The sequence below is a fragment of the Ovis aries genome, chromosome 2 (assembly GCF_016772045.2).
Source record: "Ovis aries strain OAR_USU_Benz2616 breed Rambouillet chromosome 2, ARS-UI_Ramb_v3.0, whole genome shotgun sequence".
NCBI lineage: Eukaryota > Metazoa > Chordata > Mammalia > Artiodactyla > Bovidae > Ovis > Ovis aries.
In genome coordinates this window covers 41,385,681-41,401,466 of record NC_056055.1, presented here as the reverse complement: position 1 = coordinate 41,401,466, position 15,786 = coordinate 41,385,681, and the positions used below count along the sequence as shown (strand labels likewise).

The 15,786-nt window shown below is 38.9% G+C and overlaps 1 protein-coding gene across 2 annotated transcripts in view; it reads left to right on the top strand.

Moving 5' to 3' along the window:
* ADAM28 (ADAM metallopeptidase domain 28) overlaps positions 1-15,786 on the top strand; it is a 78,179-nt gene that overhangs the window by 32,612 nt on the left and 29,781 nt on the right. For both annotated transcript variants that reach the window (XM_004005253.6, XM_042243126.2), the window contains 4 exons: positions 1,529-1,613; positions 5,123-5,253; positions 8,623-8,800; positions 10,559-10,648. In XM_004005253.6, coding sequence (XP_004005302.4) covers positions 1,529-1,613; positions 5,123-5,253; positions 8,623-8,800; positions 10,559-10,648 — 484 coding nt within the window. The remainder of the gene's footprint in view (positions 1-1,528; positions 1,614-5,122; positions 5,254-8,622; positions 8,801-10,558; positions 10,649-15,786) is intronic.

The window sequence follows — 15,786 nt, the reverse complement described above, 5'->3', positions numbered from 1 at the left end:
AGAGTCAGATGCGACTGAGCGACTGAACTGAACTGAACACTGGCTCCAGGATAAAGCTCAAATTGTAGTAGAATCTAGTGTTGTGAAATAACTAAGGTAGAGAGATATAAATCATGGCCAGGATGACAGATTGTACAGATAAGGCATGGTAATCCAATATCAAGAGTAGATTTCCTGAATAGACCAGAATAAACAGGATAAAAGGACTAAAAAGATAATGGTAGAGGAAATAACTGTGCTATCATGTGTAAATTGAATCTTACCATTTCTCTGACAAATTAACAAAATACACCTATACCTGTGCATCATCAGGTAGGAATCTAATACAGACTCTAAGATTCCAAATGAACTCTCTCCACTGGAAAGAGAAAGCAAAATAGTGAACTCCATAATGGAGGAGAATTTTATTTTTTATAAATGAGCTAGGAGCAAGAATTAAATCCACAAGAATGTAGACTTGAATATAAAAATTTTCTATTATAATTTTAAAAGAGAATACAAATGCCATAAATATTTAAAGTATCATGAATGACACAAAGTATCATTTCAAAATAACAGATAACGCCATAAGGAATGGAAAGTGGAAGTTCTCTAATTTCCTCATTTTTTTATGGCAAAATGTACACTTACCAGTCATGATGTTGATAAATGGGAAAATATAGGTTCAAATTTTGCATCTACTAAGGGAATTTGAAAAATAATGCATACTTTGCAAATTTCTAGAGACAGACCAGAGTGACCATTTTGAACAGATTGCACAATAATAATAACCAAAAAAGCACATGGTATAATTACAAATTGAAAGGAAAACAAAATGGAATAAATTTAAATAAAAGAAATTAAAATGACTAAAGACCAAATATATTATCTATGTGAACAAATGCAAGTAGTTAAAATATCTCTTAAACAGGATAGATATTTCAATTGCATAATGAAATTTCATTTCAATTGCATATTTCAATGATACAAAAGCTTTCAGAATGGGCCCAAATTCCAAATCCAGCTACAGCTATAGCAGTACTAAAAGAAAATCAAAGTAAACATATATGAAAATATATGAGGAAAATATAAATTAAAATGAAAGATATTTCACTTTAATATATATTTATATACATATATAATTTAATTTATATTTATAAAGCAAAAATATTAACAGTGATTACACCCAGATGCCTGGGTTTAGATGGTATGACAGCCATCATATAAAAAAAGTGTCGTGAGTTTCTCTGCTAATCAGCATTCTAGAGGAACTGTCTACAGAAAAAATGTCTATTATTAGAATCATGAGTGCCTGCTACGTTGTTTCAGTTGTGTCCGACTTTTTGCAGCCCCGTGGACCATAGCCCATTTCATGGGATTCTCCAGGCAAGAATATAGGAGTTGGTTGCCCTTTCCTCCTCCAGGGGATCTTTCCCACCCAGGAATCAGAGTCTCTTATGTATCCTGTATTGGCAATTATTTACCACTAGCCCCACCTGGGAAGCCCAATTAGAATCATAAGTTATATCAGTTTCTTTCTTTTTCACAGGACAGTAGCGTTTTCTGGAACAACTGTGGGCCTTGCTTACCTGTCTACAATGTGCTCTCCTGATTTTTCTGCTGGCGTCATTATGGTTTGTTTAAAGATAAAATTGCTGGTTCTACAGTTCAAGTCTGTCAAGGGCTGTTGTGCTGAATCTATGGAGAAAATATTGTTTTTCTCCTTTAATCTGTTGATGTGGGAAATAACATTGATTGAATTTCAAATATTGACTCAATCTTGCACATTCACCATAAACCTGGCATGGTCATAATGTATTATATCTTGTATATATTGCTAAATTCAACATGTTAACATATCATGAGGATTTTTGCGTCTATATTTGGGATATTAGTCTGTAGTTGTCTTTTCCTATAATATGTATTTTTCAGGTTTTGCTCTCACGGCAAATATCAGTATAAACTTGACCATATACAGTGATGTGCAGTTTTCAATTTTATTGAATATTTGAATAAAATCAGGTTTGTTTCTAGAATATTTGAGTAAAATCAGTATTGTTGTTGTTTAGTTGCTAAGTCGTATCTGGCTGTTTTACCACACCATAGACTATAGCCTACCAGGCTTCTTTGTCCATGGGATTTCCCAGGCAAGAATAATGGAGAGGGTTGCCATTTCCTCCTCTGGGGGATGTTCCCGACCCAGGGATCAAACCTACATCTCTTACATCTCTTACATTGGCAGGCAGATTCTTTACCACTAAGCACCAGGGAAGCCCCAAATCGGTAGTATAACAGTAAAATGTTCAGTACAATTCACTAGTAAAGCCATACAGGCCAGATATTTTTTGTTGCAAGGTTTTTAAGCATGCAATCAATTCTTGAATAGATACAGAGCTATTCAGGTTATTTATCTCTTCTTAAGTAAGCCATGGTAGTTTGTGTTTCAAGGAAAGTTGTCCATTTAATTTAAGTTGGTATAAATTTGTTGATGATATTTCCTTACTATCTTTTATATGTAGAATATATAGTGATTTCCCCTCTGTCATTCATGATATTAGTAATTTGTGTGTGTGTGGAGTGGGGGAGGGTTTCCCCATGATCAGTTTGGCTAGGGTATATCAATTTTATTGATCTCAGAGAATCAGTTTTAGCTTTACTAATGCTCCTATGGTTTTCCTGGTTTCTATTTCATTGATTTCCATTCTTGTCTTGACTATTGATTCTTTTCTTGCTTTCTCTGTATTTAATTTGTTCTTTTTTAGTTAAGTAAGGAAGAATTTTAAATCATGAACTTGAGACTTTTCTTCTTTTCAAATATGGTCATTTAATGCTATTAATTTCTTACTATGCACTGTTTTAGCTGCATCTGAGATATTTGGATATGTGTGTTTTCATTTTTATTAAGTTAATATTTTTTATAATCTTCATTTTGATTTCTTTTTGGACTCAAGTATTATTTAGATATTCAGGTCAATTTAGATTTGATCCATTTATCATAGAATGTTCCTCTTTTTCCTGAATTATTCCTGTTGTAAAGTATACTTTATCCAATATGATTATAATACTTTGTGGACGGTTTACTTGATACAACGTTTTCCTGCCTTTAATTTTTAACATATGGACTTCTTTCCATTTAAAGAAGATTTATACTAGACAGTGTACACCTGGGTTTTTTTTTTAATCTAGTCTGACAATATGCATTTTACATTGTATGCTTAAGTAATTTATATGTAATACATTACTGATATTGTTGAACTAAGATCTGTCATCTTGCTAGATGTTTCCTATACCATCTCTCCTATTTTTTCTGCCTTTTTAGAATTGAGTATTCAAAAAATAATTTCATTTACCTCCATTATTAGATTTTTGTTGATTTTTCTTTTTAATGGTTGCTGGGATTTATTATACATCTCTGCTTATCTGTTTTACCTTTGTTGTTGCTATTGTTCAGTCACTCAGTTCAGTCTGACTTTTTGCAATCCTAAGGACTGCAGCACACCAGGCTTCCCTCTATTTTTCCTCTATTTCCTTGCATTGTTCACTTAAGAAGGCTTTATTATCTCTCCTTGCTGTTCTCTGGAACTCTACATTCATTTGGGTATATCTTTCCCTTTCTCCTTTGCCTTTCACTTCTCTTCTTTTTTTCAGCTATTTGTAAGGCCTCCTCAGGCAACCATTTTGCTTCTTGCATTTCTTTTTCTTTGGGATGGTTTTGATCACTGCCTCCTGTACAATGTTATGAACCCCTGTCCATAGTTCTTCAGGCACTCTATCAGATCTAACCCCTTGAATCTATTTGCATATCCATTGTATAATCATAAGGAATTTGATTTAGGTCATATCTTAATGGCTCAGTGGTTTTCCCTACTTTCTTCAACTTAAGTCTGAATTTTGCAATAAGGAGCTCATGATCTGAGTCACAGTCAGCTCCAGGTCCCATTTTTTCTGACTGTGTAGAGCCTCTCCATCTTTGTCTGCAAATAATATAATGAATCTGATTCTCGTATTCCACTATCTGATGAGTAGAGTCATCTCTTGTGTTGTTGGCAGAGGGTATTCTATGACCAGTGCATTCTCTTGGCAAACTCTATTAGCCTTTGCTCTGCTTCATTTTGGAGAAGGAAATGGCAATCCATTCCAATACTCTTGCCTGGAGAATCCCATGGACAGAGGAGCCTAGCAGGCTACAGTCCATAGGGTTGCAGAGTCAGACATGACTGAGCAACTCACACACACAGACACACACACATACACGCACACTGCTTCATTTTGTACTTCAAGACCAAACTTTCCTGTTACTCCAGGTATCTCTTGACTTCCTATTTTTGTATTCCAATCCCCTATGATGAAAAAGACATCTTTTTTTGGTGTTAGTTCTAAAAGGTCTTGTAGGTCTTCATAGAACCATTCAACATCAGTTTCTTTGGCATTAGGGGCATAGACTTGGATTACTGTGATGTTGAATGGTTTGCCTTGGAAATGAACCAAGATCATTCTGTCATTTTTTGAGGCTGCACTCGTACTGCATTTTGGACTATTTTGTTGATTGTGAAGGCTACTCCATTCTTCTAAAGGATTCTCATCCACAGGAGTAGATATAATGATCATCTGAATTAAATTCGCCTATTCCCATCCAGTTTAGCTCACTGATTCCTAAAATGTTGATGTTCATTCTGTCATCTCCTGTTTGACCACTTCCAGTTTATCTTGATTCACGGACCTCCTATGCAATTTTGTTCTTTACGGCATTGGACTTCACTTTCACCACCAGATGCGTGCACAGCTGCATCTGCACAAATGCACAATGCATTTCCGCTTTGGCCCAGCCTCTTCACTCTTTCTGGAGCTATTTCTCTGCTCTTCCCCAGTAGCATATTGGACACCTACAGAAGATGAGGTGGGGGGGCTCATCTTCTGGCATCATATCTTTTGCCTTTTCATACTGTTCATGGGGTTCTCAAGGCAAGAATATTCAAGCAGTTTGTCATTTCCTTCTCCAGTAGACCACGTTGACAAGGTGAGGAGGCTGAAGCTAAAATAAGACTCTCTATTCCACTTGGCTACAGTAAAAATATTTAATTATTTCCTGAATGATAATTCAGTTTGCAAACCAGAGGATCTGTCTCTCTATTCTTATCCTCAGGATCACAGTGACAACGCACTTCAGGTTGCAGGAACCATGGCCCATGAAATGGGCCATAACTTCGGAATGTTTCATGACAACTACAATTGCAAGTGCCCTTCTATAGAATGTGTGATGGACGGATCATTAAGGTAAGCCTTTCTGGGAAGATGATACTTATTCTTGTTTTGGGTTCACTCTGGGCTATGCTATTCTTTTCTGTCATCTTCAGCAACCTGTTCAAACTTTCAAATTATTAAATAGCAGCATCAGGACATGATCATGGTTGTGGGTCTATACCAGTCTACCTATACCGTCACACTCTTTGTGATGCCAAGGACTGTAGCCCACCAGGCTCCTCTGTCCTTGGAATTCTCCAGGCAAAAATATTGGAATGAATGGCATTTCCTTCTCCAGAGGGTCTTCCCGAGCCAGGTATCGAACCCAGGTCTCCTGCATTGCAGGCAAACTCTTTACCATCTGAGCCATCAAGGAAGCCCCATACCATCACACGGTACTATATATATCATGTAATGTTTTTCACTAACTGAAACATAGTTTAAACATATTGTCTCTTTGCTCTTGGGGTGACATGTCACTCTATCCTCATCTTAGGTGCACAAGATCTGGGTTCAGAAGATCATTAGCGTTTACCACAGTTTCAATGAATTCAGATTGATTGCTCATGAGGGAAAAGTTTTAGAAGAAAAATCTAATTAAAGAAGAGGAAATTAGAACACTTACTAACACCATACACAAAAGTAAACTCAAACTGGACTAAAGACCTATATGTAAGGTGTAATACTATAAAACTCTTAGAGGGAAAATATAGGTAGAACACTCCTGACATAACACAGCAGGATCTTTTTCTATCCACCTCCTAGAGGATTGAAAATAAAAACAAAAATAAACAAATGGGATCTAATTAAACTTAGAAGCTTTTGCACAGCAAAGGAAACCATAGAATGAAAAGACAACCCTCGGAATGGGAAAAAAAATATTTGCAAATGAAACAACTGACAAGGGATTAACCTTCAAAAAACCACTCATGTAGCTCAATATTTTAAAAAACAGACAATCCAATCAAAAATGGGCAGAAGATCTAAATATATATTTTTCCAAAGAAGACATACAGACAGTTAAAAAGCACATGGGAAGGTGCTCAACTAACTCATTATCAGAGAAAGGCAAATCAAAACTACAATGCGGTATCACCTCACACTGCTCAGAATAAAGTGAAGTTGCTCATTCATATCCAACTCTTTGTGACCCCATGGACAGTAGCCTGCACAAGGCTCCTCCATCCATGGGATTTTCTAGGCAAGAGTACTGGAGTGGGTTGTCATTCCCTTCTCCAGGGAATCTTCCTGACCCAGGGATTGAACCCAGGTCTCCCACATTGTAGACAGACGCTTTACTATCTGAGCCACCAGGGAAAGTCAAAAAAATCTGCAAATAGGGCTTCCCTGGTGGTTCAGTGGCTAGAAGTCTGCTTTGCAATGCAGGCAACAGCAGTTCCGTCACTGGTCTGGAAAGATCCCATATGCTATGGAGCAAGTAAGCCCGTGCGCCACAAATGCTAAGCCCCTCTAGAGCCTGCAAGCTGCAACTACTGAAGCCTGTGCACCTAGAGACTGCGCTCCACAGCAAGAGAAGCCACAGCAATAAAGAGTAGCTCCCACATGCCATAACTAGACAAAATCTGCGTCCAGCGATGAAGACACAACACAACCAAAAGTAAATAAGTAAAATAATTATAAAAAGAATACATTTATTTAAAAAAATAATTACAAACAGTAAATGCTGGAGAGAGTGTGGAGAAAACGGAACCCTCCTACACTGTTGGTGGGAACATAAATTGGTGCAGTCACTATGGAGAACAGTATGAAGGTTCCTTAAAACAATAAAATTACAGCTACCATACCATCCAGCAATCCCTCTCTTGGGTATCTATATTGAGAAAAACATAATTCAGAAAGATACATGCACCCTAATGTTTATTGCAGCATAATTTACAATAGCAAGGATATGGAAGCAACTTGAATGTCCATTGACAGAGGAATGGATAAAGAAGATGTGGTTCATATGAAATATTACTTAATCATAAAAAGAATGAAATAATGGCATTTACAGTAACATAGAGGGATCTAGAGATTGTCATATTGAGTGAAGTCAAAGACAAATATATGATATCACTTATACGTGGAATCTAAAAATAGGGTATAAATGAACTTATCTATAAAACGGAAATAAAGTTACAGATGTAGAAAACAAACTTATGTTACCAGGGGTTTAGGTGGGGAATGTATTCGGAGATTGAGATTGACATATACACTCTACTATACATAAACTGGATATCTAGTAAGGACCTACTGTATAGCACAGGGAACTCTGCTCAGTGTTTTGTAATGGCCTATATGGGAATAGAATCTTAAAAAGAATGGACTTATATATATAACTGATTCACTTTGTATCTGTATACCTGAAACTAACACAGCATTATGCATCAACCATACTCCAACGGAAATTTTTTTTAAAAAAGAATGTTCTCACAGGAAGATGAAGAGAAAGTCTTTAAAAAGAGATTACATACTCCTGCCTCATCTGAGGCAAAACTGCTCTGGAATTTTATCTTTAAAAACCCCACAGTTCCTTTGATGTGTTCATTTTCTCTTGTATTTCTGTCTCTCAGTTCACATAGGCTAAAGTTAAGTCTCCCATGCTCTTCCACAAAATAGAATATGACTTGCAGGCCAGTTACATATCTTATGCTATCTCTTCCAGATATCACTGCATTTCTATTAAAAAAAGTTTTTTTAAATTTTTATTTAAGTACAGTTGATTTACAATGCTGTATTCTTCTGTACAGCAAAGTGACTCATATATATATGTATATACATATGTATATATATGCACATGTATATATATATTATTTTTCATATTCTTTTCCATTATGGTTTGTCACGGAATATTGAATATAGTTTCCTGTGCCACACAGTAAGACCTTGTCGTTTGTCCATTCTATATATGAAAGTTTGCCTCTGTTAATCCCAAACCCCCATTCCTTCCCTCCTCTCTTCCCACCACTGCCTTTTTAAACCTCATCCTTATTTGTGGAATGAAAAGAGGCTATCAATTTAACTTCCTCTGAAGGAAAGTGAATTCTTACACATATAAGTAAACATAATTTTAGTGCGTTTAGTGTTTCTCAACCAAAATGACCTAAGGCTGAATGAATGAGATTATCAGGATAAATTAGAAGAATTTTCAGTTTATTAAACAGCAGCCTGGATGCTCTATTTTGAGATGTGGCCATACTTGCTCATTAAGCTGGAGCTGTTTCTACTTGCCCAGGTGAGCTAATTCAGGCACAAAAATAATGAGCTCATGATTTAGCAGCTTCTGAGTGGATTCCATTCGCTCTTTTGGGTTATGTTTTGAGTATATCACACTCAGCATCTGATAGTTCTCCCTATCTACTCAGTGTGATTGTATTGTTTTCTCTTTCCTTAACTTTACAGCAAAAATATACCTACAGCCTTCAGTTCCTGCAGCCAGGCCAGCTTTGAAAAATTCTTTGAAGATAAATTATCCAATTGCCTCTTTAATGTTCCACTGCCTACAGATATCATATCCACCCCGATCTGTGGGAACCAGTTGGTAGAAATGGGAGAAGACTGTGATTGTGGGACCCCTGAGGTACCATCAGCTCTTTTAAAATGATCTAGCTTGTTTTTCAGTTGCTTAAGAGATGAACTGTAAAAGAACAGATGTGTGCATGCTAAGTTGCTTCAGTCATGTCTGAGTCTTTGGGACCCCATGGACCGTAGCCTGCCATATGTCTCTGTCCATAGGACTCTCCACGCAAGAATACTGGAGTGGATTGCCATGCCCTCCTCCAGGGGATCTTCCCCATCCAGGGACTGAACAGGAGTCTCTTACATCTCCTGCACTGGCAGCCTGTCCTTTACCACTGGCCCCACCTGGGAAACCCAAATGAACCTTGTGTTTCCTGTAATTTAGTAGATTTGTGTTTGTAGACAGTGGTCAGGTCAAACTTTCTCACAAAAAAACGCTGAATTGCTTAAGATCTTTCTTGTTTCCTTCTCAAGATTCCTTCCCCATCTTCTGTTTTATAAATTCCATCCACCAGCTTGGGCTTCATGTTCTCAACTCTCCTTTTTTGGGAGAAATACCTCATGTTTAAGTGCCTAAGACTTAACTAGGCAGTTTCTTTAGACCCAGCCCTATGCTAGATCTCAGAGAGTGGAAATAGCTTGCTTAGGGTCATTGGGCTGGTAAATGGAGGAGCCAAAATCTGGATTCAGGTGTTAGGTGTGTTTGTTTTAGCAACCCTGGAGCCTCCCTGCCCTGGGATTCAATCATTTCTTACTGCTATGGGACTCAGAAATTGTTATCGTTCAAAGTGCCTGGCTTGGTCCCACCCTCTTGACAGGGCAGCCAGGACTCTGAATGAGACCTTTGCCCCTATCTTACTAACATTCAAGTGAGTACCAGGCCAAGCCCTTAGGGTGTGAGCCTTTCAGTAACTTGAAAACTGTGCATGCTTGCTCAGTGTCCAACTCTTCAACCCCATGAGCTGTAGCCCACCAGGCTTCTCTGTCCATGGGATTTTCCAGGCAAAGATACTGGAATGAGTTGCTATTTCCTCCTCCAAGGGATCTTCCCAACCCAGGGATCCAACTCTGTCTCCTGTGTCTCCTGCACTGGCAGATGGATTCTTTATTACTGCACCACTTGAGAAGCCTAACTTCAAAATAGGATTACACATTTATCTTTTCTGTGGGAAAAAGGAAACTCCCAGATGATGTTTGTTTGAAATAAGGTCAACAGTTTCAACACTAAAAATTTGTGACTCTAAATACATCACACCTTTTGACTGAATCTAAACAGCTACAAGGGGAGGTTCCCCAGCAGGATTTTCCCCCATGCCTCGTGTAGTGTCTGATTTCCCAGAAACAAGGAGGAGAGAAGAAGACGACAAAGTATATTGCCTTACAGAGAATTGAGTTAAATGTCAAACTTGAATAAAGAACTATATTTTTAGATTTTCTGTACATGCTCTAGAGCTTAAGCTTACTGCTGGATAGATACAAAACTGATTAGCTGAACTAATTATTTCCATTAGTTAGAAGAATTTGATTTTCAAAAACTATCCCTTTATTTTGTTTTATTTCATATTTCACCAAAAATAGACCATGTTCACTATTAATCTGGTAGATTGGAGAAGCTAGAAAAGATATATATATATATAAAAGACATAAGTTGAATTTAGATAAACTCAATATTTCTAATGTTAAGCTTGTGTTTTTCACCCAAATTATTTTCAGACCATATCAAAGGAATGTCTGTATGATGAATAAATTATATTATGAACAGTGCAAAAATGAGACCAAAAGCTAATCTGGCATTTACATTTGTTTCTGGATTTCTTAGGAATGTACCAACATTTGCTGTGATGCAAAAACATGTAAAGTGAAAGAAAATGTTCAATGTGCATTCGGAGAATGCTGTGAAAAATGCCAGGTAAGATTATTATTTATTTATACCTTAATAATTATGTTTGCATTTTGTTTTTTTCTGTATTAAAATCTTATTTTAGAGGTTATGTTAAATGAAATAGGCAAAGTAATATTTTTCTGTCTGTAAAATAATGTTAGCTACCATCTCTCAAGTCCTCACTGAACACTTTGCAAACATGGGCTCTTTAATTCTCTGACAGCCCTTTGAGGTAGATATTATTTAATTTTGTTTTTGAGAGGATAGAGTCTCAGAACAGAAAATATACAAAATACTGTAGCCACTAAATGGCAAACTGCAAATATGACCAGTTCTAAAGGCATCACTGACTCGATGGATGTGAATCTGAGTGAACTCTGGGAGTTGGTGATGGACAGGGAGGCTTGGCGTGCTGCGATTCATGGGGTCGCAAAGAGTCGGACACGAATGAACGACTGAACTGAACTGAACTGAAAGCCAATTTTTGGTTATTCCTACCTACTGTTTCTTCTCATGCCATGGGATCTTCTTGGACCAAGTCCAGTAACTCTTTGTATTTACCCTTTGTCGACAAAAAATGAATCAGTTAATCTAAGAAAGAAATGGAAAATTTTATTCTAGTCAAATTGAGGATCGTAACTGGGGAAAAGCATCTCACAATGCTCTGGAAACCAGTGAGCCCCATTAGGAGTCAAAGCACAGCTGTGTAAGTTTTTCAAGACAAATACATTAATTAACATATTATCGATAATTTGCACAATCCAGATCTAAGTGCCATCATGGCCCCTTACAAGCTCAAGAAGGAAAGTTATTTTAAAGGAGTTGTCTTGTTGGTGCTGGGAGGATGTTGCTCTTTATGGTTGAGCAGGTATTTCTGCCCATGGGGAGGTTTGGTTCATCCTAATGCAGATACACAATGCACATTCAGGGGAGAGAGGAGGCCATAGGGCAGAGATACTTTTTTATGTTTAAATTTTTCTTGTCTTGCCATAAAATATGAATTTATTTTACATTTTAATAATGGCTTAGTGGGAAAGTCTATTTTGAATAATATAGGGGTTCCTGTATCTTCATCCCTTGAAGTCACTTCCAGGTGAAATTCTTAGAAAACAAGACTTAGGATGAGGATGCTCTGTCAGTTTCTCTGTGGGGCTTTTTTGAATTTCTCTTCCAGTTAAGAGTTTAGCATATTACATTCTACTACGGCATAGAATTTAGTATTACGATTATTTATCTGTTTTCTTAATTAGACTGATTGTTAAGGTCTAGGATCTGATTCATGCTCACTTAAAGAATTGCATACATTTTAAATGCACGGTAATCATGTGAAAAAGGAATATGCATATGGCATGCTGGGTTATAGGTAGTGTTTGGGATAGGTGTTTTTTGTTTGTTTTTGGTTTTGTTTTGTTTTGATGTTGGAAGGAGAGGAAAGAAATAAAGAAAGCCAAAAGGAAGAAAATTGGAGAATATAAGTAGTAGTCAGCAAGTATTTATTAAGTCCCATTTGTTAGAGATTATGGGTGATTAAAAAAAAAATTAGCTTGTTTCTAACAAGCCGTGTGTGCTGTGCTTAGTCACTCAGTAGTGTCTGATTCTTTGTAATCCTTTGGACTGTAGTCTGCCAAGCTCCTCTTGTCTGTCGGGGGAGTGTGTAATTTCCTCGGTTCTGTCTTGACACAACAAGGATTTGAAATGGCTGACCAGTGTTACAGCTCTGTTACAGCTCAGTTTATTCAGCAAGCAAAGGATAGTACACCTATCAAGGCGTGAGGGTTGGCTGACCCCAAAGGAGAGGCTTCAATCTGTCTTGGCTTCCTCCTTTTATTCATTTTTTCCTCCCTACTGAGCCTGCCTTATGCAAATTGGGCTAGCCAAGAAGCTGGTATGTTTGTTTCACAGGAAGTTCTCACTCCAGTCCACAGGTTTTCTTTTGTTCCATTTTTGCAGGCTTCTCCTTTTCTTTTTTTAGCCACAGCCATTTTGGACTCCTTTTTCCTATTCTAACTACCTAACATTTCCCCCTCAAGAGATGGGATACCGAATTCTTTGGGAATAGGGGCATCAGGTTCTCTCTGGCTACTTTCTGATGAGCTAGGATGTGAGGTGCATTGGACCTCCCCCTCTTTCTAGTCTCAAGCCTCAGAGTCCTTATAGCAGTGTCCATCTAAGGGTGAGTGATATTTTCCATGGTTGGGTGTGGTTTCATCTATCCTTATTGAACTGGCACTGCATTTTGTAGTTTGTTGGCCTGGGCAGAGACAAAATGGGTTAAACAATTGATAACACATGGAGCAATCATAAGCAGCATCAATATGGTGATAACAGGGATTAGTAGGGGCATTGCTGCTGCCGCTGCGTCACTTCAGTCATGTCGGACTCTGTGCAACCCCATAGACAGCAGCCCACCAAGCTCCCCCATCCCTGGGATTCTCCAGACAAGAACACTGGAGTGGGTTGCCATTTCCTTCTCCAATGCATGAAAGTGAAAAATGAAAGTGAAGTCACTCAGTCGTGTCTGACTCTTAGCGACCCCAAGGACGGTAGCCTACCAGGCTCCTCCATCCATGGGATTTTCCAGGCAAGAGAACTGGAGTGGGTTGCCATTGCCTTCTGCAGTAGGGGCATTAAGCCAACTCCATTTGCCCCCTTGCCAAGAGAAAGATCCCCCAAAGAGAGATTGTAGCCACTTTGAGAACCCTCCAGCTTGTTCTTTGAGCTCATTCTTTAAGATCCCTTAGGATTTGAATGTTTTCCTTGAGGACTGTGAGACTTTAACTTAGCTGGAGGTATTTACCCCGAAATAACACATCTCATTCAAGATGGCTCAAGTCCCTTCTTGTTCAGGGATCAGGAAATCTATCATCTTCTGGATTTTTCTATATTTTGGAGTACCACCCCTGCCAAGCTGTATTGGTTCCTTAGAGCTATCCTGAGAAATCTCATCCCCAGAAACTTAATTTTGGGGATGTTCATTAGAATGGCACTCATCTTTAGTCCTGAATAGTTATCTGAGATCTCCTAGGGGCTTACAGGTGTATTGAGTGTCCTCTTCTGTTTTCTTCCACAGCTTGACTCATTAGTAGTAAATCCAGGAGTTGTGTCCTGGTACCTTGACTGTTGTGGGGGTAGAAAGTATTACAGGATAGGGGGCTCTTCCATTTGGGCTGGAGTTGAGCCTTTGGGGACCCATCTTTCAAGACTTTAACTTGGACTTGAGTCACTGGAGCATATTGTGGTAGGTCCTTAGAATCTTTTGGGTCCTGGTTGACAACCCACAAGTGTATATCTTGTTGGAATTGCCCAAAGGCCATGGATTAAGACTGGGGGGTCTGAACCTCTGTATCTAGGAAGAGGTCATTGACATAAACAAAAAGTCTCCCATATAGTATCTCATAAGGACTAAGACCAACCTGTTCCTTAGGGGCAATATGGATACAGAGGAGAGATATTGGTAAAGCCTCCTTCCATCCCAGGGAGGTCTCCTAAGTTATCTTTTTTATCATTGATTTTAAGAATTGGTTGGCTCTTTCTACTTTTCCTGAAGACTAAGGGCTCCAGGCACAATGAAGGCAATAAGTAATGCCCAATGCTTTAGAGACCCCTTGGGTGACCTTAGAAGTAAATGATGTCCCATTGTCACTTTGTAATGAGCTGGGCAGACCAAATCTTGAAATGATTTCATGGAACAGTTTTTTTTTAACCACTTCCTCAGCCTTCTCAATGTGGGTGGGAAAGCCTTCAATCCATCCTGTGAATGCATCTATCATGACTAGTAGGTATTTATACCCTTGAGAAATTGGCATCTGGGGGAAGCCAATCTGCCAGTCCTCTCCTGGGTAGGTACCACGTCATTGGACAGGCTGGGCCAGTTGGGGTCCTCAAGCTGCTGCTTGGGAGTTGTTTAATTAGAAAGTGGGGCAAGAGACCACTTGCCTTATAGTCATTTGGAGGCCTGTCCCTCTGAAGGCCCTTTCTAGTAATCTTTGGAGGGCCTTCTCCCCTAAATAGACCTCCCTGGTGGCTCAGATGGTAAAGCGTTTGCCTACAATGTGGGAGACCTGGATTCAATCCCTGTGTTGGGAAGATCTCCTGGAGAAGGAAATGGCAACCTACTCCAGTATTCTTGCCTGGAAAATCCCATGGATGGAGGAACCTGGTAGGCTACAGTCCATGGGGTGGCAAAAAGTTGGACATGACTGAGCGCCATTTACTTTACTTACTCCCCTAAATGAGTGATGGCATATAAGGAGTTAACCAACTACCACTGAAGGTTCCCAGGCAGGAAAAAGAGTCCCTCCTTTTGGAACCACCCCATATGATCTTCTTGAAAGTGCTCACTCTTAGCTTTAAGAGTCTCACTTTCAGAATATGAAGGGGTTTCTGGCAAATTAGTCTGCGGAACTAAGGTGGCAACACCTATTAGGTCATTGTTTTGTAATGCTGGTCTCTTTTTGGTGTCCTTTACAATGGGAGACTGAAACCTCAGCAGGCTGATGGACTGCCTCCAAGAACCTAAGGATTTGCTCACCATATGTGATTGGGGACCCTTGTGTGGTCTAGTGGCCTCTTTCTTCCTGAAATAGCAGCATGTGCATGTAGCACCAGAAAGGCATAATTGGAGTCAGTGTAAATGGCTACTCTTTTCCCTTTTCCCAGCTGTAGAGCTTGAGTCAGGGCTATTAGCTCAGCCAATTGGGCTGAAGCACCAGGTGGCAAAGGTTTAGCCTCTGTGGTCTCAAAATTGGAGACTACTTCATATCCAGCTCTTCTTTTTCCATCCAAAGCTACTTCCATCAGTGTACCAGATTTCCTCAGGATTGGTCAGAGGATCTTCTGACAATCACTTCTGGGGTTTGGTCCAGTGGTCCGAAGTTTCTAGGCAAGAGTGAAAGGGGAGAGAGTCCTCGGGGCTAGGCAGGAACATAGCTGGATTAAGAACCTCACAAGAGGATACAGTCAGGCCTGAATTTTCCATCAGCACTACTTGATATCTGAGGATCCTTTGATCAGACATTCATAAATGGACTCTCCCATTCAGGAGTTGTTTCACTTGGTGGCTGGTAAAAATAGCTAATTTTCCCCTAAAAGAGTGTTTTAAAGCATCTTCTATCAGGACTGCAGTAGCTACAAGATTTCAAAAGCAGGGAGAGATCTCTTCCCAA